This window comes from Globicephala melas, chromosome 3 (genome assembly GCF_963455315.2).
Source record: "Globicephala melas chromosome 3, mGloMel1.2, whole genome shotgun sequence".
In the NCBI taxonomy this organism is placed as follows: Eukaryota; Metazoa; Chordata; class Mammalia; order Artiodactyla; family Delphinidae; genus Globicephala; species Globicephala melas.
In genome coordinates, this window is record NC_083316.1 from 158749410 (window position 1) to 158774203 (window position 24794).

The window sequence follows — 24794 nt, forward strand, 5'->3', positions numbered from 1 at the left end:
ATAGTCTAAAAGCTGCTGGAGAAAGAAGAAAAAAGAGCAGAGGGAAAAACAAGCATATGCAGATTATCAGACACTTATATCCTGAATATAGGGCAACAGGAGGGTTTGGCCTAAGCGCTAGAAGTTTGGACTGTCATTGGTGGAGATGAGGAAGGCTGCAGGAGGGTTGTGTATGTGTGCATGCGTGTGCTTATCGTATTAAAGTGTACCATTCAGTGGTGTATTTTTTCCTGGGTCTGTCATAACAAATTAACACAAACTTGGAGGCTTAAAACTATGGAAATTTATTCTAACCATTCTGGTGGCCAGAAAACTAAAATCAAGGTGTGGGCAGGGATGGTTCCTTCTGGAGGCTCTAAGGGAGAATCCTTCCCATGCCTCTCTCCTAGCTTCTGGTGGCTGCTGGCAATCCTTGGCCTTCCTCGGCTTGTAGCTACACGGCTCCAATCTCTGCCTCTGTCATCACATGGCCTTCTTTTCTCTGTGTCTTATATCTGTTTTCCCTGATCTTTTCTTATAAGGTCACCTGTGATTGGACTTAGGGCCCACTGCCAATCCAAGATGACCTCACCTTGAGATCCTTGTGTTAATTACATCTGCAAAAATCCTTCTTCCAAATTCAATCTCATTCTGAGGTTCCAGGTGGATGTATATTCTGGGGGCCACAATTTGACCCACTACAAGTGGTTTTTAATATATTCAGGGTTGTGCAACCAATACCTCTATCTAGTTCCAGAATATTTCATCACCCTACAGGAAACCCCACACCAATTAGCAGTCACTCCCATTCCCTGTCCCCCAGCCGCTGGCAACCACTGATCTGCTTTTTGTCTCCATGGATTTGCCTCTTCTGGACATTTCACGTAAATGAAATCATAAAACACTTGGCCTTTTATGTCTGGCTTCTTCATTCAGCATGTTTTCCAGGTTTATCCATGTTGTAGCATGAATCAGAGTTTCACTGTTTCTTATGACTGTGTAATATTCCATTGCATAGATGCACTACATTCTGTTCTTCCATTCACCCACTGATGGACATTTGGGTTGTTTCCACCTTTTGGCAACTGTGAATAGTGCTGCTATAAGCATTGGTACTCAAGTATCTATTGGAGTCTCTGGGTTCAATTGTTTTAAGGTCCATACCTAGGAGTGAAATGGCTGAATCACATGGTAATTCTACGTTTAACGTTTTGAGGAACCGTCACATTTCCACAGAGGCAGGACCACTGCCCGTGCTTCTGACACCTATTGCAAACTGGAGGGCTCCCAAAACCATCTCAGGTGGTTTTGAGATGGTTAATTAATAATTAACCAATAGTTAATTATTGGTTAGTTAATAATTATTGGTTAACCAATAGTTAGCTATCGGTTAATAATTAACCGATAGTTCATTATTGGTTAGTTAATCAATAGTTAATCAATAATTCACTAGAAGGACTCACAGAACTCATTGGAAGCTTTTATACTCACGGTTACAGTTTATTACAGTGGTAAGATACAACTAAAACCAACCCAAGAAAGAGATGCATGGGGCAGGGTCCAGGAGGGGTCCAAACATGGGGCTTCCAGTTGCTCTCTCCCTGGAGACTCACAGATGGCAATTCCCCCTCCCAGCCACACTGTGTGACAACACACACCAATTATTAACTAGGGAATCTCACCCAAGCCTCAGTACTCAGAGTTTTTGTTGGGGCATGGTCACGTACAGCTGCATGGCTGACTTTCAGTCTCCGGTCTCTTCCAAAGGCAGTACTCAAGCCCCCCATGGCCCGAAGTCCTCACGCACACAGATACTCCTATCCAGCAGAACATTCCAGGGGCCTAGAAGTCACCTCCTAAGAGCTGACAGCAAAGGCCCAATTTCTCTTAGGCAAGGTTAGTTCTTCACCATACACATGGATTGAAGTTTCTTCTGCTATTGTTTTCTCTCCTGTCTTCCTGGATTATGAATAATTACTCTCCCCCCATTGTTTACATTTTTTTATTGTGGTAAGAAATACAGAAAATGTACCGTAGTAATCATTTCTAAGCATACAGGTCACTGGTGTTAAGAATATTCACATGGGTGTGCAACCACCAGCACCATCTTGCAAAACTGAGACTTTTTCAGACTTTTCATCTTGCAAAACTGAGACTCTGTCCCCATTAAACACTAACTCAGAAACCACCACACAACTGAGGTCAGAGAAGGTGGGATTTGTTAGAATGGCCCTGGTTCATGGAAACATGGGGGTTGGGAAGAGAAAGGATGAAAGTTGGGGGGGGGGTTGAGGAACCTTGGATTCTTGGGTGAACATCAGCTTAGCTGCCATCAGTTAAAGATAAAATTTACCATTGAAACGTAGAGCTGGATCCAACTCCACTGGTGCTTAGGGAAATGCAAACAAACAAGAAAAATGGTGAAGTCTAACCTCTGGCTATTGTTATGAGCAGTAGCTCTAATGAAAGTAAAGAGAATGTTGGGTCACACCTTCCTGCCAGAGCAAGGTCAGATTTCTATAGATCTGAGCTTTGGCCACCAGCCCACGAAGGGAAAAGTTATGTGGGGATAACAGAGTGCCTCTTAGCCTCTGGTCACCGGGAAGGTAATCCACATGACATGCGGGCGGGCGAACCAAGAAACTACTGATAGTGGATGGGGTGTCGTGTCAAAAAGTTGCTTGTAGGTGGGAACTGGTAGATGTTAACGGAGGAATGCTCCATGGGAACCAGGAAGACTGCCAGGGCCCACATGGTGTAGACAGAAGCCCAAGCGTGGGCTGGACCAATCCTCTGTGCCATAGTCCCGAGTGGAGTGTAGATCGCAGCTACGGCAAAACCGCGTAGGCGTCCCCCAAGGATGGCCACTGGGACTTTGGACTGGATGGGGAATTTCCATTTGAGGGCCAGCTCTGAACTTGCTGTGGGTTATTGAACAGAACTGCCCTGTGACTAAAGGACATGAAATCATCTTGAAAGTGAAATACAGTTTACCCTTGAACAACAGGGGGTTAGGGGCTGTGCAGTCGAAAATCTGCATAGAACTTATAGTCTGCCTTCCGTAGCCGCAGTTATACATCGTGGATTCAACCAACCATGGATCGTGTCGTGCTACAGTATTTACTACTGAAAAAAATCCATGTATAAGTGGACCGGCAATTCAAACCCACAGTGTGCAAGGGTCAGCTGGATTCATGATGTCTGTGAGGTTCTGAGGCTCAGGACCAGCTCTTTGGAATAAGTTGGGACAACACGCACCTTCCACTGCCCCTTACAGAGAAACCAAGGCTCAACTGCAAAACAGTTTTATTTGTTAAATTATCAAACGGGATTATCTTACAAAACAATAACTATATGGCTAGGCTAAGTGTATAAAGTGCTCAAGTTTCCAGAACATCATATGTGGGTCACTGCAGGTCCACCCCCTCTCCCCACCCAAAACAAGGAGCACAGGACGTGCTTCCTTCCCCATGGTGTGCAGGAAGGTCCCCACCCCGGTTGGGGACACAGCCTGCGTGTGGATTCACGGCTCGTCGTGGCCCGAAAGGAGCAGGCTCCTTAGCTCTCCCTGAGTTTCCCCACCAGTGGCCTCCTCAGGATTGAAATACCACTGGCTGGTGGCCTTGGGGCCCTGGGCCTTTTCCCAGGCCTCCTGGTTGATTAAGGCTGCCTCTTTACTCGCCTCGGCGGAGAGTTCCAGAACCTGGGTAAAGCTCCTGTGGAAACAAGACGATGATGAAAGCTTTTCACCCTCTGTGCCCGAGCACCTTCGCAGCTGCCATGGCGGGGGGCGGGGGCGGGGGGAGGTTCAGGGTGACCCTCCTCGGGCTCGTGGGAAAGCGGCGGTGAATAAGTTTTGTCTGAACAGAACTCAAACAGGGAAGCCCTGAGAGCAGGACCGGGCAGGTGTGAAAGAAAAGAGTTGTTTACTCGACAACTATTTAGGGAGTATCAACACTTGACAGGAACCATCCTAAGAGCGGGAGGCAGAGCCATGAACGGGGAGCTCCCCCAGCAACCACACAAGATAAACAGCAGTGGGGAATTCAGCACAGAACGAGCGTGCTTCCCCGCTCACTCCCGTGACCCCGGCCATCTAGAACACTTTGGCGTGTCTGATTCCGTCCCGGGGCACAGAGTGATGAGGGAGATGCCACAGCAGGTGGCGTTTATCATGAGTACCTTCAAACCTCTCAGGCACCTCGGGAAGTACATTTGGCATCGTAAGGGAGAAGAAAACTAGATTCTTTTTTGGAAGAGGTGGAAGAAAGCCTCATGGTTAGAAATGTCCTGGAGGAGAAACAGAAGGGGACCGGGTGGCTTTCGGGGGCTGGACATGGGCTGAGTGGACCTGGGCACTGGTTACACGAGGGTGCCCGGTAGTGAAAGCCACTGAGCTGTACCGTTACAATCTGTGGCTTTTCTATATGTACTTATACATCAATAAGAAGTTCCTGGGAATTCCCTGGCGGTCCAGTGGTTAGAACTCTGTGCTTTCACTGCCGTGGCCTGGGTTTGATCCCTGGCTGGGGAACTAAGACCTCACGAGCCACACAGAGCGTCAAAAAACTATCTGAGGGCCCCTGAACTGCTGTGTTACCCCAAGGAAGTGAGCGCCCTTTCTATTTTGGCTGCTCAAGAACGAGCACAGGAGTTTTGGTTGGGTTGAAGGCATCTTGCCCATTCCCCTCGCCCTGCCTCGCTGGACCCTCGTGCCCTCGGCCCCTGCAAACACCAGAGCTGCCCACCCTCCGGAACACAGCACACCTTCCACAGCGCAGCCGCCAACAGCCCATCTCTGCCCGACGAGGAGATGCGGGGAGAGGGGCACTATCTTTTTTAAAAAATATTTTCTGTAATACCTTTGGAGCTCCAGATCCTTCTTTTGGGTCATTTCCTTGAGTTCCCTCAGCAGGTCCAAGGCCTTCGCGTTTTCTTCTGAGCTGCTGATGCCAAGTTCTCCCAGCAGATGGCATGTGGTCGTCAATTCCCCCTGCAACTTGTCTGGAGGGGAAAAGGCGTTTTCAGTCATGGTTTCAAGGTGCCCCAAGCAACGGATGCAGGATGCACGAGCTGGCTGGCTGACTGTATTTTTCTCCTTTTGCTGGAATGTTCTCATGTTATGCAGGAATCGTGATGAGCTCGAAGGCAGAAAGGGTCGTGAAGGAGGATATTCGTGCACTGGTACTGCCTCTGTGCCCCTTTGCCTGAGATCACGGGGCTCTGAGATGGCGGGCCATGCGTGTCTGCCATCTAGGCAGTCATCGGAACATACCTGGAATGGTGCACTGGTGTCCTCAACAGAAGCAAATCCAAAAGACAGAGAAGATCTGGTCTAGGAGTAACTTAAGAACAAACCCATGGTTCCCACTCCCTGTTCCCAGCACTTCTGCCCCCAACGCCCCCCCAGCAGAGAGCCGCCTGCAACAGCGCTGGGTCCCCCCTGCTCTAACAAAGCCAGCATCTCTCCGAGTCCAGCACATGTCCCAGCTGTAAATTATAACACTTGGGGAACCTTATAAGCGTTCTTACAAACACATATCTTCTTTGCCAGGGGACTGAACTGTGTCCTCCCAAAAAGACATGTTCAGGTCCTAATCTCAAGTACCTGTGAAGGTGACCTAACTGGAAATGAGGTTTTTGTAGATGTAACGGAGTTAGAATGAGGTCATTAGGGAGGGGCCTAATCCAATAACTGGTGTCCTTCTAAGAAAAGGGCAGTTTAGACACAGAGGCGCTCAGAAACAAGGCCATGTGAAGACAGAGGCAGCAGCACAACACTGTAAATCAACTACACTGCAAAAAAATTTTAAAAAAACAAAAAACAATACCAAAATAAAATAAAGCTTGGTGACTTCCCTGGCGGTCCAGTGGTTAAGAATGCTCCTTCCAATGAAGGGGACGCAGATTCGATCCCTGGATCCCACGTGCCGCGGGGCAACTAAGCCTGCACGCCACAGCTAAGGAGCACACAAGCCACAACTAGAGAGCTACAACTACAGAGCCCCCACACTCTGGAGCCTGCACACCGCAATGAAGAGCCCATGCGCTGCTACGAAAAGATCTCATGTGCCACAACTAAGACCCGATGCAGCCAAAAATAAATAAATATTTTTTAAAAGCTTAATAAAAAAAAGAAAAAACAGTCAGAGTCTGAAGGAATGCTCCATGAGCCAAGATTGCCAGGACACTAAAAGCCAGGGGATGCATTCTCCCCTAGAGCCTCCAGAAGAAGCCAACCCCAATGACACCTTGATTTCGGACTTCTAGTCCCCTGAACTGGGAGGGAATAAATTTCTGTTGTTTTAGGCCACCTGATTTGTGGTATTTTGTTACAGAAGCTCTAGGAAACTCAAACAGTCCCCAATCCCAACTCCTGGCAACTATCTAGGGCATTTATCAGAGATGGAGACCAAGAGATATAGACGTGCAGTTGGTTGCCATAATTATAAAATTAGAAACCCAGACACAGATGATGGTTCAACATGGCTCATTTTTCAAGGTCCCGTTTCATACATATACTATTTCACGTTGGAAAAGGCTTGATTTTACATCAGTAAAATCAAGCTAAACACGTCCAGGTGGCTCATGAGAACTTTGCTTAGAAATAACCAAACTCTATGTCATATGACCCAGCAATCCCAATCCTGGGCATATATCTGGACAAAACTATAATTCAAAAAGATACATGCACCCCTATCTTCATAGCAGCACTATTTACAATAGCCAAGACACGGAAGCAACCTAAATGTCCATGGACAGATGAATGGATAAAGAAGGTGTGGTATGTATATACAATGGAATACTACTCAGCCATAAGACAGAATAAAATAATGCCATTTGCAGCTACAGAGATGGACCTAGAGATTATCATAGTAAGTGCGGTAAGCCGGACAAAGACAAGTATCATATGACATCGCTTATATGTGGAATCTAAAATATGACATAAATGAACTTATCTACGAAACAGAAACAGACTCACAGACGCAGAGAACAGACTTGTGGTTGCCAAGGGGCAGCGGGGGGGATGGAGTGGGAGGCTGGGGTTAGCAGATGCAAACTAGTATCTATAGGATGGATAAACAACAAGGACCCACTATATAGCACAGGGAACTATATTCAATATCTTGTGATAAACCATAATGGAAAAGAATACAAAAAAAAAGAGAATGTCTATATGTGTATAACTAAGTCACTTTGCAATACAGCAGAAACTACCACAACATTGTATTGATAAATCAACTATACTTCAGAGAAAGAAAGGGAGGAAGGGAGGGTGGGGTACGGGAGACAGGGAGGGAGGGAGGCGGGGAGAGGGAGGGAGAGGGAGGGAGGGAGGGAGGACCAAACCGTAGGGCAGCTGAAAACTTATTTGGGGAAGATACTTGTTCTAAAGAGAATTTTAGGATAGAGGATGGCCCTCTTCACACTTGCCGCCTTCTTCAAGTGAAGTATTAGGTGGGAACCCTATACAGGAAAGGGACCCTCTCAGCTCTGCTTAGAAGGCAGGACAGGGTTGGGGTCGGTGGCCCTGTTGTTCCCCAGCCACCAAAGCACCTTTGTAGAGACTGCAGGCTCCCAGGATGCCTTTCAGCAGGACGGGAAATCACTGCGGGGGTCCTACAGACCTAGGTTCAAATCCCAACACAGTCCTTACTCAGGGCATGACCCCACACAAACCGCAGCCTTGCTGGCCCCCTGCGTCTTCTGCCATTTGATGGGGTACGCGCCGTCTACCTGAGAGGAGGCCTATGACCTGACACGAACGGATAAAGGTGCCCAGGACACGGGAAATGCCAGCATACACTGGGAGGTTCATCCTACCCCTTGCCAGGCAGCTGCCCCATTTCCTACCTAAGAAGCACTGCCCGTCTCCGTCCAGGTGGACCGATTTCACGGGCAGTTCATGCCTCGTGGTGTCCAAGGCCGTCGCAAATGTCTTGTATCGTTCCTTAAAGCAGCTGGCTATGGCCTCACAGGGGCTCAGCATCTCGATCTGCAGGCAGAAGGGGAAGGAGCCTGTGGGATGAGGCCCTGCACTCACCTCGCCAGAAGTTTACCAGATGGCAGGCACCTGTGAGGTTAAGACACAGCACTGTTCTGCCAGGTCTCCCAGAGAAACTTCCAACGGTGCAGTGGGCTCTCCCCTCACTCCCAGGTGCCCCGAAGATAGCCTGGCCAGTAGTAAGGTGGCCTGGGTCTCCTCACCAGGAACATGTGTCCGCCTTCCAGCTTGTTCCAGGGCTGGGCCCTCCTGCTTCAGAGCACTGAGCTGACATGCCTGCCCCCCACCAAGGCCATGCCCGGCAACCCCTTTTCCCTTGTACACGCCGTCTGGGGGTTGTAAGGATTCATTTGTTTGACTGTCTTTCCCTTCCCTTCTATTGTGAGTTCCACGAGGATAGGGACTCTGTTCTCAGCTTAGGGCCGGGCTGCTGGGCACACTCATGTGTACATGCTGGGTGTTACAGGCTGAATTGTGTCCCCACAAATTCCTCTGTTGACATCCCAACCCCCAGCACCTCAGAATGTGACCTGATTTTGAGACTTTACAGAGGTAATTCAGTTAAGGGGGGGTCATTAAGCTGGGCCTTGATCAGTAATGACAGGTGTCCTTACAAAAGGGGGAAATGTGGAGACAGACACTCAGAGGGAGAGAGCCAGGTGACGAGACACAGGGAGAAGATGCCATCGACAAGCCAAGGAGAGAAGCTGGGACACATCCTTCTCTCGTGGCCCTCGGAAGGAACCAACCCTGCAGACACCTTGATCTCAGACTTACAGCCTCCAGAACTGAGAGAGAACACATGTCAATTGTCTAAGCCGCCGCGCACTCTGTGTGGTCCTTTGTTATGGCGGCCCCAGGATACATCCTTACTGGGTGAGGAGCCCCATTCCCTGATCGGCCCTTTCTAGGTTCCCACGATTCGTTGTGACCTTCCCTAGCATGGACACTCCCGTCCCAGCACTGGCCACACAGCACCAAGCCCATGTCTCCCACCAGCACCCTGGCCCAAATGGGCAGGTCTGGAGTACATCTGTGTCACTGGGCACAAGTCTCAGGATACAAGTCACCAGAATACATGCCCATGTGTGTTGAAGGGACAGAGCCCTCTTGCTGGTTGGTTCTGACATTACCGCCTCGTCCTCTGATAAACCATCACGTAGCAACACCCAGTGGTGTCAAAAGCCGGGCACAGAGTCAGAGCCAGGCGAGGAGCAATGCTCACAATAAAGGCTCCCTCCAACCACCCCACCCCCACCCCCGTGGGACAACGCTGCCAGGATGCGCCTCTTGGAGGCTGCGGTCACCCCTGACCTGCGCGTCCAGGACGTCTGCCAGCTCCCGCTTCCTCTGACAGAGGAGAAATTGGCGCTTCAGCTCGTGAGCTTTTTTCTGGAGCTTCTCCTTCTCTTTGCACATTATTAATAAATTCTTTTCTGCCTTTTCTTCGAATGCAGCAAGACCACTTTCCATCTGGGAAATGCAAAACAAAAGCTCAGGCCAGAGGCGACCTCACCTCGGTGGCTGACGGTGGCCACCCTTGCACCCACGACACGCGTGCAGGAGGCTCCGTCCTCACCTTCAAGGTCAGCAGAGTCAGGAGTAGTGTTTGGGATTCCATCATTTCCATCGCTTCGGAGAGCTCCTTCAGGAGAAGGAAAAGGCACTGCTGGTCCCCCGTGAACTGGTATAAAGCCAGCTCTCTTTCCGGGGAGGGGCAGAATCCTAACCTGTCTGTACTTTTTTCCAATCAGTAATTCAACAATTCTAGACTGTGTATCGACTCGTTTCTATTTGCTCATTTAGTCTTTCGAGTCCTCTGTGAAAAGGAAGGTGGTTTGGTCCCTTCCTGCAAGCTGGGCTGTCAAGCGTGAGCTGAAGGGCACCCACCAACTTGTTGCCTTGCCAGAACCAGGACTTGGGGTTCCCACCTGGGTGAGACCACAGCCTGGCCGCCCTCCCTGCCGTGAACAGGGCCTGGCCTAGTGCCTTCCCTAGCGTGGCACTGGCAAACAAGGCCTCAATCTCATTTTTCACATGATCCTGCATTTGTATCCCCTCCTGTACATGTAGCTGGGGAAACTGAAACTGCAAATCCTCTAAGGATGGGTAAGGTTTTTGTTCTAAAAGGCACAGCTGGCTTGTTTATTCTTGGAGTCCCCGGGTTTCGAGGGGCACGTGGCACAGGGCAGATTTAGCCAACCTGCTATAGTGGCTTCCCTCTCATTTCAGAGACTTACTGGGCTCTTTTTCCTCAAGGCAGAAAATGATGATGACTCAGCTTTCTTTGACATTGTTTTTTCTAACTGTGGAGTCTTTCGGACCACGCTTTTGTCTAAGATCAAGAAAAGCGTTTTATCCATAATTTGAAAAGATACATGCACCCCAGTGTTCACAGCAGCATTATTTACAATACGCAAGACATGGAAGCAACCTAAATGTCCATCAACAGATGAAAGGATAAAGATGATGTGGTATATATACACAGCCATATAAAAGAATGAAATAATGCCATTTGCAGCAACATGGATGGACCTAGAGATTACCATACTAAGTGAAATAAGCGAGACAGAGAAAGACAAATATCATATGATATCACTTATATGTGGAATCTTAAAAAAAAATGATACAAATGAACTTATACAAAACAGAAACAGACCTACAGACATTGAAAACAAACACTTATGGTTACCAAAGGGGAGGGGGGGATAAATTAGGAGGTTGGGGTTAACACATACACACTACTGTATATAAAATAGATAACCAACAAGGACCTACTGTATAGCACAGGGAACTATACTCAATATTTTGTAATAACCTATAAGGGAAAAGAATCTGAAAAAGAATAGATATATATATGTATAACTGAATCAATTTGCTGTACACCTGAAACTAATACAACATTGTAAATCAACTATGCTTCAATTTTTTAAAAAAAGTGTTTTTAAGGTGAGAAGAGCATATTTTGGGAGCCCTCAGACATGCACTGCAACCCCCAGCTGGGGAAAGGACAGGTACAGCCAGTGACTTACCATTAATGGCCGAGAGATCCAGGTCAGGTGGGGCAGTGCCATGCCCTTCCAGCAAGGTAGACTGCAGGTCACCTTTGCCAGTTCCACTGCTGTCTGTGGGCCCAATGAGAATCCCCAGAAGTCAGCACAGTCAGCAAGATACTCCATACTTAAGGCCGGGAGCAGCTAACTTTTCTGTACAATATCACCTGCTTCCAAAAACTCAGTTTCTTACGAGGGAGCAGTAGAGAAGGCTGAAAAACCTTTGGAAATTCCCACCCATCAACTTGAATATATTTTAAAGTAGAACTAGAAAAGAGATGCAGTCTTTATAACTGAAAGATACAAATAAGGCTTTCTGCTTAGTTTAAGTACAAGATGCTGTGTACAAATGAACTTATTTACAAAAAAGAAACAGACCCAGAGACATAGAAAACAAATTTATGGTTACCAAAGGGGAAGGGGGGGAAAAATTAGGAGTTTGGGATTAACATATACACACCACTATGTATAAAACAGATAAACAAGGACCTACTGTATAGCATAGGGAACTCTACTCAATGTTTTGTAATAACCCATAAGGGAAAAGAATCTGAAAAATATATATATGTGTGTGTGTGTGTGTGTGTGTGTGTATAAAATATATATATATGTATGTATAACTGAACCACTCTGTTGTATACCTGAAACTAACACAACACTGTAAATCAACTATACTTCAAATAAAAAATAAAAGATGCTGTGTTCAGGGTATAAGAATCTAATAACACATGATATACTTGTTCTGCCCTCTGCTCTTTTTTTTTTTTTTTTTGCAGTACGCGGGCCTCTCACTGCTGTGGCCTCTCCCGCCTGTGGGCTCCGGACGCGCAGGCCCAGCGGCCATGGCTCACGGGCCCAGCCGCTCCGCGGCATGTGGGATCCTCCCGGACCGGGGCACGAACCCGCGTCCCCTGCATCGGCAGGCGGATTCTCAATCACTGCGCCACCATGGAAGTCCTGAGAACCCTGATTTTTAAATGTGGCAGGCCCAGTTTTTGACCCCTCTGGCCATGCCAGCTTTCCCAGCTTCACACATGGCCTTCAACCCAACTGCATGAGAAAAGACTAGAAGGCCGGCTCCAGCTCCATGTGCTTGCTTCTCAATCGTGCCTGGGTCAAGGAACAGCACAATTTCTGACAAACATGCAAGCCAAGATCAGCGAGCTCGAGCATGCAGGCCAGGTCCGGCCCACTTCCTGTGTTTGTAAACAACTGGGACACAGACACGCCCATTTGTGTACACACTGTCTGTGGCTGCTTTCACGCTGCGATAAGGCAGAGTTAAGTTTCTATGACAGGGACCCCCTGGCCTGCGAAGCCTAAAATATTAACCACTGGTTCAGAAAAGTTTTGCTGACCCTTGATCTGAACAATAAAGCAGGAAATCTAACCTGTAAAAGAACATACTTAGTATTCCACTATGGGACGCAAAACTGTCACCATTCTGAATGAGGGTTTGCAGGCCGAGAAACAATTTTGCTTTCTGTGACTCGCTCTTATGCAAAAGAAGAGCTGCCCACCACGGCTGGTGAAGCAGGCACCGGAGGAGGTGGGTGAAGTACTACTCTGGAGAGGAGCCTTCCCAGACTTCTAGAATGAGCACACTGACTAGGACCGAAGAGCAAATATACCAACAGCAATGGTCTGAGTGGTAGATCATAAGTGAGTTTCCGCCCTTCTGGGCTACATTCTCCAATTTTGTTTAATAACAAACGCATATCATGTCTACAACCAGAAAAACTGAAAGTTTTTCATATCACTTTGGTGAAAGCTTCTAGTAGAAGGGGTATGGGGAGACCATTATGAGGAAGACCCAACCCAAGGTAGTGAGAGGCAGGAAAATGAGGTCTCATACCCTCTCTGAAAGTCCTGCTCTCAGAGCTCTGGTGGGGAAAGTCACATGATCAAGGAACTGGTGCCCCAAGGGAGCACCATGATGGCAATGTGGCTCTTCTCTGGGGTCATATAGAAAGGAAATGACTCCCCCCCATTCCCCTGCCAACCCCCTTCAGATCTTCATATGCCCAAATCTGTCTTTATGCTGAAACTCTCTGCCAAGCTCCTTTTCCTCATACTTTGCAGAAAGGAAAGGGCGTCTTAAACTTGCATACTTAAAAACAAAATTCACCACCACGCTCATCACTTCCTAAGCCTCAGTGCTGTTTCACCCTCCTTCCATCTTTACGTACCTTTGCTCTTCTGGAGTGGGTTGGGTTTTCTTCCACCTTCAGGCATCTTCCCACTGGCCTTTAATGCATCTGCTGCAGGAGGCTGTTAGGGGAATATATGACATTCAGGGGACAAGACACTTTCCTTCCACGAGAAGGGGCCCCTCTGCAGTTTGCAAGGTCTGCATCTGCTCTTACCTTGAGGCAAGGGATAGATTCAAGGAGTTCTGACATTTAATTGCATACATACAGGATGAACTAATTTTGTCAGAAGGATACCCTCACATGCGTAGAACATAGGAAACCACCAAAATGTTTGCTGGTGATGATCTCTGACATGGCAGATTACAGATGACTGATTTTCTGCATAATTTTTAGTACTGGCCAGTTTAGGAAAGAGAACATATTACTCCGGTTGTCAGAAAAAACAAAGCTTTTGGACAGGTATTAATCTTCAAAACTTATTAAAAAAGCAAGCAGTGCATGGAGCTAGCAAGCCATTATAACAATATAAAAACAAAAAGAGGGAATTCCCTGGTGGTCCAGTAGTTAGGACTCGGCACTTTCACTGCCAAGGCCCAGGTTCAATCCCCGGTCAGCGAACTATGATCCCACCACAAGCCACGTGGCGCGGCCAAAAAATAAAATTAAAAAAGCAAAAACAAGACCTTATAAAGAATGAGAATATTTTGATGTACAGACACCACTCCTATTCAACCTCCCATTGGAAGTCTAGGAATAAGAAATAAAAGGCGAACAGGTTACAAAAGAAGAAATAAAACTCTCTTCTTGCAGACATGACTCTTCACATAGAAAATCTCAAAACATACTAAAAAACACTACTAAAACTAACATGTTTAGCAAGGTTGCAGGATACAGGGTCAACATAAAAAGATATTTCTAGCAATGAACAACTTTGGAAATTGAAATTAAAAAACAGCACCATGGGACTTCCCTGGTGGTCCAGTGGATAAGACTCTGAGCTCCCAATGCAGGGGACCCAGGTTCGATCCCTGGTCGGGGAACTAGATCCCACACACATGCCGCAACTAAGAGTTCACACGCCGCAACTATGAGTTCGCATGCCACACCTAAGAAGTCTGCATGCCACAAGTAAGAAATCTGCACGCCACAACTAAAAGTCCGCATGCCACAACTAAAGATCTCACGTGCCACACGAAGATCCTGCATGCCGCAACTAGGACCTGGAGCAGCCTAAATAAATAAATATTAAAAAAAAAAAAAAAGACAGTACCATGTAAAAGTTCTGAGCAAAGAAAAAAATTTTGTAACTCTGTGCGGTGATGGATGTTAACTAGACTTACTGTGATGATCATTTTGCAATATTTACAAAGATTGAATCATTATGTTGTACCTCTAAAACTAGTATTGGGACTTCCCTGGTGGTATAGTGGTTAAGAATCCACCTGCCAATGCAGGGGACATGGGTTTGATCCCTGGTCTGGGAAGATCCCGCATGCTGCAGAGCAACTAAGCCCATGTGCCACAACTACTGAGCCTGTGCTCTAGAGCCCGTGAGCCACAACTACTGAAGCCCGAGTGCCTAGAGCCAGTGCTCGGTAACAAGAGAAGCCACCGCAATGAGAAGCTCAAGCACCACATCGGAGTGTAGCCCACACTCCCCACAACTAGAGAAAGCCTGCACACAGCAACAAAGACCCAATGCAGCCAAAAATTAAAAATAAATAAATAAAATTAAAACTAATATAATGTTATATGTGAATTATTTCTAAACAAACAAAATTTCTTCAAGAAAGAAAGAAAGAAAAGACAAGATAGTACCTTGCATAATAGCACTAAAAAAACACCAAGTACTTAGGTGTAAACCTAAGCAAACATGGGGAAGGTCTGTGTGCTGGAAATTACAAAAACACTGATGAAAAAAATCTAAGACCAAATAAAGGGAGAGGTATACCATGTTCATGGATTGAAAGACTTGGGTGTTTTTAGGATGTTATTCTCCCTGAGCTAATGCATAGATTCAATACAATTAAAATCCCTGAAGTTTTGGTAGGAAATGGCAAGCTAAGGCTAAAATTCATATGGAAAGGCAAAGGAACTAGAAGAGTCAGTTTTGGAAAAGAACAGAGTGGGAAAATTCACACAACCCAATTTTAAGACTTACTATAATACAAAGCTAAAGTAACCTGGGCAGTATGGAAATGGACTAAAGATAGACATGTAGAACAATGGAAAAGAATAGAGTCCAGAAATGATGCATACATATATAGTCAATTGCTTTCCAACAGAGGTGATGAGACAATACAACAGGGAAAGGAAAGTCATTTCAACAAATGGTGTTGGAACAAGAGGACATCCATACACTTAAAAATGAACTTTAATTCCATCATCACACCAGATACAAAAATTAATTCAAAATGGACCACAGACCTAAACTCATATAGAAGAGAACATGGGAGAAAATCTTTATGGTCTTGGGTAAGGCAAAGACTTCTTAGAGAAGAAACCAAAAGCACATTTCATAAAAGCAGAAATCGATAAATTGGACCTCATCAAAATCAAGAACTTCTGCTCCTCACCAGACACTTAAGAGAATGGAAAGCCAAGCCACACACTGGGAGAAAATATTTGCAAATCACCATAAAGAGTTGGTATCTAAGATATTGAAAGAGTCCTCGAAACTCAATAATGAGAAAACAAACAACCTCATTTTTTTTTAGTGTGCAAAAGATTTGAAAGGACATATCACCAAAGATATAGGACTGGCCAATAAGCACATGAAAAGATGCTCAATATCATTAGTTGTTATGGAAATGCAGTTTAAAACCACAATGAGATACCACTTCATACCCACTAGAATGGTTTCAGTCCTAAAGTACTGACTCTCCTCTGTGGCTCATAGGAATGTAAAAAGGGGCAGCCACTTTGGATACCAGCTGGGCAGTTAATAACAAAGTCCAACAGACATTTACCCTACAATTCCCCTCCTGGGAGAAATGAAAACACATCCACACAGAATTCTGCACAGGAATGTTTAAGGTGGCTTTATTCATAATTGCCAAAATCGGGAAACAAACCAAATGTCCTTTGCCAGGGAGTGGCTGTGCACACTATGGTCCATCCGTACAGTGGAATATTCTTCAGCCATCAGAAGGAACTAGCACTAACTATAAAAGGCAACGACAGGGAGGGAGGGACCTTTATATGAAAGCAACCAGACTGCAAGAGTCTGCATCCTGGGTGGCACCTTTTAAGTGAGCCTACTGCAAAGGCAAAGCTACAGGGACAGAAAACACATCATGGTTGCCTGGGGTGGGGAGGGGCTGGTTCCATGGGAGCACAGGGGGACTTTGGAGTGGGGGGCGGTGGTGACAGAGTGTTTTCTATCTTGACTGTAATGGGTCTGTGACTGGATGTGTTTTTCAAAACTCAGAGCACTGTACGCTGAAGAGTGACACTTCCTCTATGTAAATTACACCTTAATTTAAAAGATGAAAAAAAAAGAAAACGGAGAAGCTCTTAAAGATCTAAAATACTAGAACATGCAAACACATGGGGGTGCTGTAACCAAGTTTGCCAGGCAACGTTAAAATTATGAAGTGTGGACTAGTATTCTCTGTTGAAAATCATTTCAATACTGTAAACCACGGACTCTGGGTAAGGATGTGTCAATGTAGGTTCATCGATTGTAAATATGCCCCACTCTGCGGCGGGATGTTGACAACAGGGAAGCTACGCATGTGAGGGGGCGGGCAGGGGTGTGTATGAGAAATCTCTGTACTTTCCACTCAATTTTGCTTTGAACCTAAAACTGCTCTAAAAAAATAAAGTCCATTAAAAAACAAAGTCACTCCAAGAAGCATATCAGTTTGCATAAAGGTATCCTTTTTCTTCAAGCCAAATCTTAAGCCACATTAACCTGCCATTCACCCTACCAGAGTAAAAGAAAGGCAGCAGAAATTAATATTTAACTAAACTTTATCATAAACAAAGATTTGGAAAATGGAATAACACAACCTTCACCACACTATCCGTCCATACACACTGAAACAAAATATGTCATTGGGTAATCTAATGATTATTTTCATTAAACATCACACAAAGCAGGTTCCCAAGATGTTAAGTGTTTCATGCCATCATTTTCAATGGTTTCATGGTTTTTGTGGTGTGGCTAGTTCACTGAACTCTTCCTGTAACACTGGGTGATTCAGCCATGTCTTTTTTCCCCTAAAACCCTTTCTCTAAAACCCTACGGGTATTTTTTTACAATACAGGCCAAGGCTGGGTAACCACGTGCCAGGCATTAGACAGAACTGTTTCAGGACAGAATCCAGAAAGGAATTACCGGGTTGAGAGACAGGAATAATTTTATGATTCACCAGAGATCATGGCTCTGCAAAAGAGATTCTCAAAGTGACCAGCCACACATGACAGAGATTCCTGCCTTGGCACGAAGGGCATGACAGCCCCAAAGGCAACTGGACCAAGCCCCCAAAATGCTTCTTTCAGGACCAGGCTGTGCCTGGCCGGTGTGACTTGTCTCAGAATTCCAAGTTCATCAGAACTCTGTTCAGAACTGTTTCAAACGTACATTGTATGTTACCTTTTTGGTGGTTTTCTTCTCATACTGCAAGTACCGGGACTCAACCACTCTTCCACCTGTGGGGGACACACTGTTGGTTTATAATAAAACTATGACATGGACTGTGAGGACCCACCATGCACCTAGGATGCCCGCCCCCCACCCCGAGAGCCGGGTGCTATCAGCCCTCCCCGCTCAGCCTCAAGCATGTATGGGACACCTACTGTATGCAAGAACATATATGGAGGGAGTTCCTTGGTGGTGCAGCGGTTAAGAATCCGCCTTCCAATGCAGGGGACACAGGTTCGATCCCTCGTCCGGGAAGATCCCACATGCCGCAGAGCAACTAAGCCCATGCGCCACAACTACTGAGCCTGTGCTCTAGAGCCCACGAGCAACAACTACTGAGCCCTTGTGCCACAACTACTGAAGCCCGCACACCTAGAGCCCGTGCTCCACAACAAGAGGAGCCACCGCAATGAGAAGCCCACGCACTGCAATGAAGAGTAGCCCCTGCTCGCCACAACTAGAGAAAGCTCGCGCACAGCAACAAAGACCCAGCACAGCCAAAAATAAATTAAAATAAGTAAATAATAAATTCTCTTTTAAAAGCTTTTTAAAAAGAACATATATGGGACACCTACTGTATGCAAGAACATTTATAGGATACCTGCTGTATACAAGCACCAGGGCTAGAAGCGGAGACACAGAGACCCACAGGAGCTACGATCAAGGAAGATCAGAAATATGTGCCAAAGTTCAAAACAGAAAGTGGACTCAGGGGCAGGGCAGGGAAAGGAAGAAAGATCTTCCAAAGATGGCCACCTGCTCTCCTCCTCTTCCCTCCCCAACTCACTCCCTGTGGTCATGACCCCAACTGCCCTTCCCCCACAAGCCCATCTATGACCCACTCATGGTACTGCCTTTCACATCCCCCACCCCCCTCACCTAGCTCAGGACCACTCTCCTGAGACACCCTAGGCACTGACGCTCTTCTCGGACACGGCTGTATCCCTTGGTGACAGCCCAGCCCCAGGTGCCCTTCCATCCTGATCCTGGGGCGCTGAAGGTGTGTGAAGGAGACACATGTGTCCCCCCAACCTCCAGGGGCTCTCGCTGCAGCCCCTGTGATCATCCACAGTCCTCGGTTCTGATCCCCCAACCCCTCTCCCAGACCCTCCCGCCCACTTCCTACACCGGGCCATCCCTCTGGTCAGCTGGTAACCTGTTTCCTACTTCATTGGGAAGACAAAAGCAGCCCCAGGAGATCCTCCCACCTGGGCATCTAGCTGCCTCCCAACCTCAGAGCCATATCCTGGGCCCCCCATGTGGAGCGACCTCTGTGCTTTGGGGTAAAACCAACCCCCCAACTCTGGGTGCTAGAGCCCAGCCCTCACTCCGTTAGGAAACTGCCCTGGCAACCCCTCTCCCCCTGCCCCACCCTGTATCACCCCACTTCCTCTCTCCAATGGTCACACTGTTCATCCCCCCTCCCCTCCCCTCCCCCATTTCTCTGCTCCCCTTTGCCATGGCGGATCCTCTTCTTCTCCTCTCTCCTTCCCTTGAATCCCCCCCCACACCCCAGCCTGGCTCTCACAGTTACCACGGCACCAAAGAAACTCCTTTCATCCAGACCACGGAGATCTCCCTGCTCTGATGCCCACCCGCCCCTTCTCAGTCCTCGTTCTGAGCCAGCGGCAGCGTTGCACACAGTGCTCACTTGCACTCTCCCTTTTTTTTTTTTAATTTATTTAATTTATTTATTTTTGGCTGCACTGGGTCTTCGTTGCTGCATGCAGGCTTTCTCTAGTTGCGGCGCGCGGGGGCCACTCCTCGCTGCGGTGCGTGGTCTTCTCATTGCAGTGGCTTCTCCCGTTGTGGAGCACAGGCTCTAGGCACACGGGCTCAGTAGTTGTGGGTCGTGGGCTCTAGAGCGCAGGCTCAGTAGTTGTGGCGCACGGGCTTAGTTGCTCTGTGGCATGTGGGCTCTTCCCGGACCAGGGCTTGAATCCGTGTCGACTGCATTGGCAGGTGGATTCTCACCCACTGCCACCAGGGAAGCCCTGCACCCTCCCTCTTGAGACACTCTGTCCTCCAGGCTGACTGGCCGTCTGGCAGCTGCAGCAGGCTGTCTTCCGGGTCCATTAGCTGGTGAAGGGTGAGTGCCTCCAGACACCTTGCAGGTCCCATGTCACCTGTTCCTCCAACCAGCAGGCACATGCCACCCCTGCCGCCTTCACGACTCTGCTCGGCCCAGCCCCTCCCTTAGGCCAGAAGCTACCCCCATCCTGCTGTTTTATCCACAGCAACTGTCACTGTCCAATACACCCTGTGTCTCCTTACGTCTCCTGATTCACCGCCTGTGTCCGGGGTGGCAAGCTCCCTGAGGGTAGGGATTCTTGTCTGTTTTGCTTGCTGCCACGTTCCACCACCTCGCAGGGAGGAGGTGCTCAGCAATGTGTCAGATGCATGAGTCTGCACTTTTCCTAGGTGCCCCCAGAGCTCAGGGGTCTCCCTTTTTACTAGAGAGAGTGATGTGGTCAGTGTCACCTGCCTTGACAGTTCAGTCCCAAGACTGGGATTTCAACCATATCACCTTCATGCCCGGATTTGCATCTTTCTTTAGATGGGGTTGCAGCCGCAAGCTTGAGTGGAAAAGAGGTACAACCAACAGTTCACAGGCTGCCTGGAGCTGGACACGGAGGTGTTGGTTGCCCCGGGCGTGCTCCAGGCAGGGATGAGCCGTGCCTGCAGGGCAAGTGGCTCAGACGTTCAGGCAGGAGGCACCTAGGGGTTGAGGCCAGGACCAGGCGGGGTCCAGGGGAGAGAATCGAGCCCCACCTAGGGTCTGCCACTGGATGTCCAGTGAAGGATTGGGGCGAAGGACACCCCCAGTTCCAAGGGGGGGAGACCATCCTGCATTGGGTCTTTCTAATACCATCAGCAAAGGGTAGGAAGGAGGCTCTGGGTTCCTTGCACAGTTGAAAAGCAGTTTCAAGTTTCTGGAAAACTAGAAGGCACCTGTTTGTTTTCAACAGTGGTGGATTTTCCACAGAAGCAATGTTACAATGAAGGATATAATTTGCGTCCAAGAACTAGACCCTGTGTAAATACAACAGATGTTACAGACCAGATCACCCAGCGATGCTGTGATGCTATAACATATAAACCTCCAGTCATTTGGAACCGGAATTCTGCTTCAAGTTCTCTGAGACCTGCACTAGTGCACAGGCATAAAAAAATACTTCATCATAACAGAGGCTTGAGATCCAACGCGGGAGATCCTTGCGTCTACAGCCCCAAACTGGGCACTGCCAAGAGTCAAGGGGGGCTGTTGACAGTGACCCCGGACGCACAGGTAGACATCAGATGTGTGGGCATCCCCAAGGGTCTGACGCGCTTACTGAGAAGAAACAGACTTTGATGTTTCCTAACGAATTCAGCTCACACTCTCCTCACCCACACTTCCAAGTGATGAGCCCTGGGTACAACCCGTGACCCCCATGGCCGGAAGGGCCCACTGCCCTAGATGACCCCCACCAGGTCCTGCCACACCCCTGGCTGCAGGGCTGGGTAACCAGACTTGGGGTCCCCAAAGGTGTGACTAGAAGCGGGTAAAGCCCCAGCTCCCCTGCTCTGGTCTGTTTTTCTCTTCTCCAAAAGCACTTACTGGGGGGGAAAGAAAAAATCACTTTTTATTCCAGTGGATTCCATTTCAAAGGGTAGATTCCAATTTTACTCACCTTGTATTCTTCTTCCTCTCGTCTTAGCACCACTAGGAGTACTGGGACCCCCTGCAGAAGGCTTCCTAAAAGAGGAAAACGGGGGTCTTGTTAATGCAGTTGGATAGAAAGCTCAGGGAAGCCAGCCAGGAACCTGGGCTTCCTCGGGACAGCCCAGTCCCAGCACCCACCACCAATACCCATCTCTGCGAGGTGGGGCCACCTCCATGGCAGGAGGAAAACGGAGCCCCAGCCCCGTCACCTGGGGACAACAGCTACGTGAGAAGAGCGAGCATTTTTGCCGAATTTCAAACGTCTCGATCTCATTAATTCGTTGGGCGTTTGTGTGTCAGCTGTATACCACTGAGGATACAAGGTGAACAGCAGACAAAGCTCCTTCCCTGAGAGGGATGACCAGCATTTTCCCATCAGGCAAAGCGTGAAGAGCGAGCACTCCAGACAGGTAAAGGGGTGGGGATTGGGGGTGAGTGACAAAGAACCATTTGCTCAGGCACATGAGGAAGGATATTCCCAGACAGGGATCACCAAGACCAAGGGCACAGGCGCAGAGAAGAATGATGCGGAAATTGGAACTGATCAGCCCTATGGCTTAGCTGGAGAAGACTGAATTTGAGGAGGGGGTGAGGGATGATAGAAACATTCAGTCCCTAACAGCCTGGCAGACAGGAGGCACTTGATAAATATTTGTCAGACAAATAACTCAGAGGTGCTCACTTGAGGGCAATTCTGACCCCTAGGAGACATTTGGCGATGTGTGAAGACACCTGGGATTGTCACAACAGAGGGGGCTGCTATCGGCTCGGTGGGTAGAGACCAGGGATGCTGCTCAACACCCTACAAGGCACAGGACGGCCCCCATCACAGAGACTATCGCACCCCAGATGTCAACACTGTCAATGTTGGGGGACCCCTGGCATGGTGAAAGAGTGATCGGGAGCGTGGGACGGAAGTCTGCTGCAAAACTCCTGTCAAGAAATAACGAACCCTGGGGCTTCCCTGGTAGTGCAGTGGTTGGGAATCTGCCTGCCAATGCAAGGGACATGGACGGGTTCGAGCCCTGGTCCGGGAAGATCCCACACATCGCAGAGCAATGAAGCCCGTGCGCCACAACTAACTAAGCCTGCGCTCTAGAGCCCGTGAGCCACAACTACTGAAGCCCGCGCGCCTACTACAGTCCGTGCTCCGCAACAAGAGAAGCCACTGCAGTGAGAAGCCTGCGCACCGCAATGAAGAGTAGCCCCTGCTCGCCTCAACTAGAGAAAGCCCACGCACAGCCACGAAGACCCAATGCAGCCAAAAGTAAATAAAAAAGAAATAATGACCCTGAATATTATTAAGTCCTAAAAAGGAATGAAGTACTGATAATGCTGAAACGAATTAATCTCAAAAATGTTATCAATGCTGAAACGAATTAATCTCAAAAATGTTATCCTGAGTCAAACAAGCCAGGCACTAAGGCCACGTGGTGTATGATTCCATGGATATGAAATGTCCAGAACAGGCAAATCCACAGAGACAGAAAGCAGACTGGTGGTTACCAGGAGCAGACTGAGGAGCATGAAGGATGGGGGGGACTGCAAATGGACACAGGGTTTCCTTCTGGGCTGATGAAAATGTTCTAGAACTAGGTAGAGGTGGTGATTGCACAACGTTGTGAATGTCTCAGTGCCATCGAATTGCTCGCTTTACAACGGTTCATTTGACGTGATGTGCATTTTGCCTCAATTTAAAAAAAGAATGAAGCCTGACATGATAGAGGAGAGGGTCCCATGAAGTAGGAATCACTGACTAGTCAGCCGGTGGGTGTGGGAGAGTCGGGGATGCCTCCCAGGTGTCCAGTCTGGGCGAGCGGGATGCCAGGCAGGGGTCTGGGTGCTGTAAATCCTGCTGTCGTCACAAGATGGGCTCCACTGGAGACAGCAGTGGTGGTCCCCTTGCTCAGCTCACTGCAGCCATCTTCTGTGTAGTGGGCTCTGGGGACTCCAACGTGAGACCCAGGCCATGCTGGGGGGCACCTCCAAGCCACAGTGGGGAGAGGCAACTTAACAAATGCTGGCTGGGTGCCAGCTGCTCTACTCCCTCATGGAATCCTCCCCACCCTACAAATACCTGACTGTTAGCCTGCTTTTATCTTTGTTTTCCAGACAAGGACCCAAGGTTTATACAGATCACCCCTGGGGAGTCTCAGAACTGGAAACAGACAGAGCAAGGATTCCCTCTGGGGTCTGAGCCAGGGCTCTGGAGCCAAACCAAATGGACTAAGGCCAAACCTGCAGGGACACGGGGTGGGGGAGGGGTGTCACTACATATATTTCAGCCTCAAGTACTTCCCCTGAACCTCGGAGAGGCTAACGTCAATCTCACAGTTAGGTCAAGGGGCTGTGGAGTAAACAAGTGATTTCAGATGGCCCACTAAATTTTAATTCGCACAGGCACAATAAACATCGGCAGAATGAACAAAGCCCAGGAATCACGCCCGGCACCAGGTCATTGTTCGACGTCTCCCTTGGGCAAATGACCTTCCCTCCCTAAGCCTCCATCATCTCCTTTGTAAATGGGGAGAATAGAAAAAAGCGTGTGGGAGAATGAAAGGAGATACTTCAGTGGTCCAGCAGTTACCCACTACAAAGCGGTAATCGTAATAGCGACGGATCACGCTTAGGGGCCAGACACTATTCTAAACGCTCTTAAGCCTCACACTAGGCCTACAAAACCGAACGGCGGCGTCAACAGTCCGGTTTCGCGACGGAGGAAAGCGAGGCACAGAGAGGTTAAGCCACTCGCCTGACATCGCCCCGGATCGAAACGGCTGACCAGGGACCCGAACTCGCTGTAAGGTCCTGAGCCCAAGCTCCCGAGCATGCGCAAGGCCGCATCCCACCTCCCAGAACTTGCGCATCCTCGGTGGTTCTTGGAGGAGTCAGATCCGGACTCACCCCAAGGACCCTCCCTCCCCAACTCTGCTGCCCCTCTGTCCCCAGCCCTCGACCAGGGCCCTCCAGCTGGCACCCATAAATCCAGACCCACGGTGCCTCGACTCACCCAGCACCACGCCCCGAGGTATCCGCCATTTTCCCGCCTTCAACTCAAAGGCCGGCTCTTCAAGTCGAAACCCCCCGCCCCCGCCCCGACCAGGCCATATTGCGAAGCTACAAGAGGGGTGGCCTTGGGCCGTGTAGAGCGTGGCTGTGGGCAGAGAGGGCGCCTCCTGCTCGCGCGTCTCTCTGTCCTCCCCTCACACTTGGTTTCGCCCAGCAGCGGCAGGGGGCGGTGACGGGGCCG

At 48.5% G+C, this 24794-nt stretch overlaps 1 protein-coding gene across 6 annotated transcripts; it reads right to left on the bottom strand.

Moving 5' to 3' along the window:
• Positions 1–3300: 3300 nt before the first annotated feature.
• HAUS8 (HAUS augmin like complex subunit 8) lies at positions 3301–24747 on the bottom strand. Of its 6 annotated transcripts, XM_060296834.1 has the most exons (13): positions 24555–24747; positions 21513–21577; positions 18440–18492; positions 17791–17846; positions 14375–14420; positions 13227–13308; positions 11017–11109; positions 10225–10319; positions 9564–9629; positions 9299–9457; positions 7834–7975; positions 4842–4983; positions 3301–3695 (listed from the first exon to the last, which is right to left on the bottom strand). In XM_060296834.1, exons 1-13 carry the CDS (start codon positions 24581–24583, stop codon positions 3503–3505), a joined length of 1221 nt encoding a protein of 406 aa, XP_060152817.1. In that variant the 5' UTR covers positions 24584–24747; the 3' UTR covers positions 3301–3502. The 6 variants fall into 6 exon arrangements, 5 of the variants coding, with proteins under 5 accessions (XP_060152817.1, XP_060152818.1, XP_030736068.2 ...); XM_060296835.1 differs by lacking the exon at positions 18440–18492; XR_009563534.1 differs by lacking the exon at positions 3301–3695 and having other exon boundaries at positions 4848–4983; positions 5255–7975.
• Between the last annotated feature and the right edge of the window lie 47 nt (positions 24748–24794).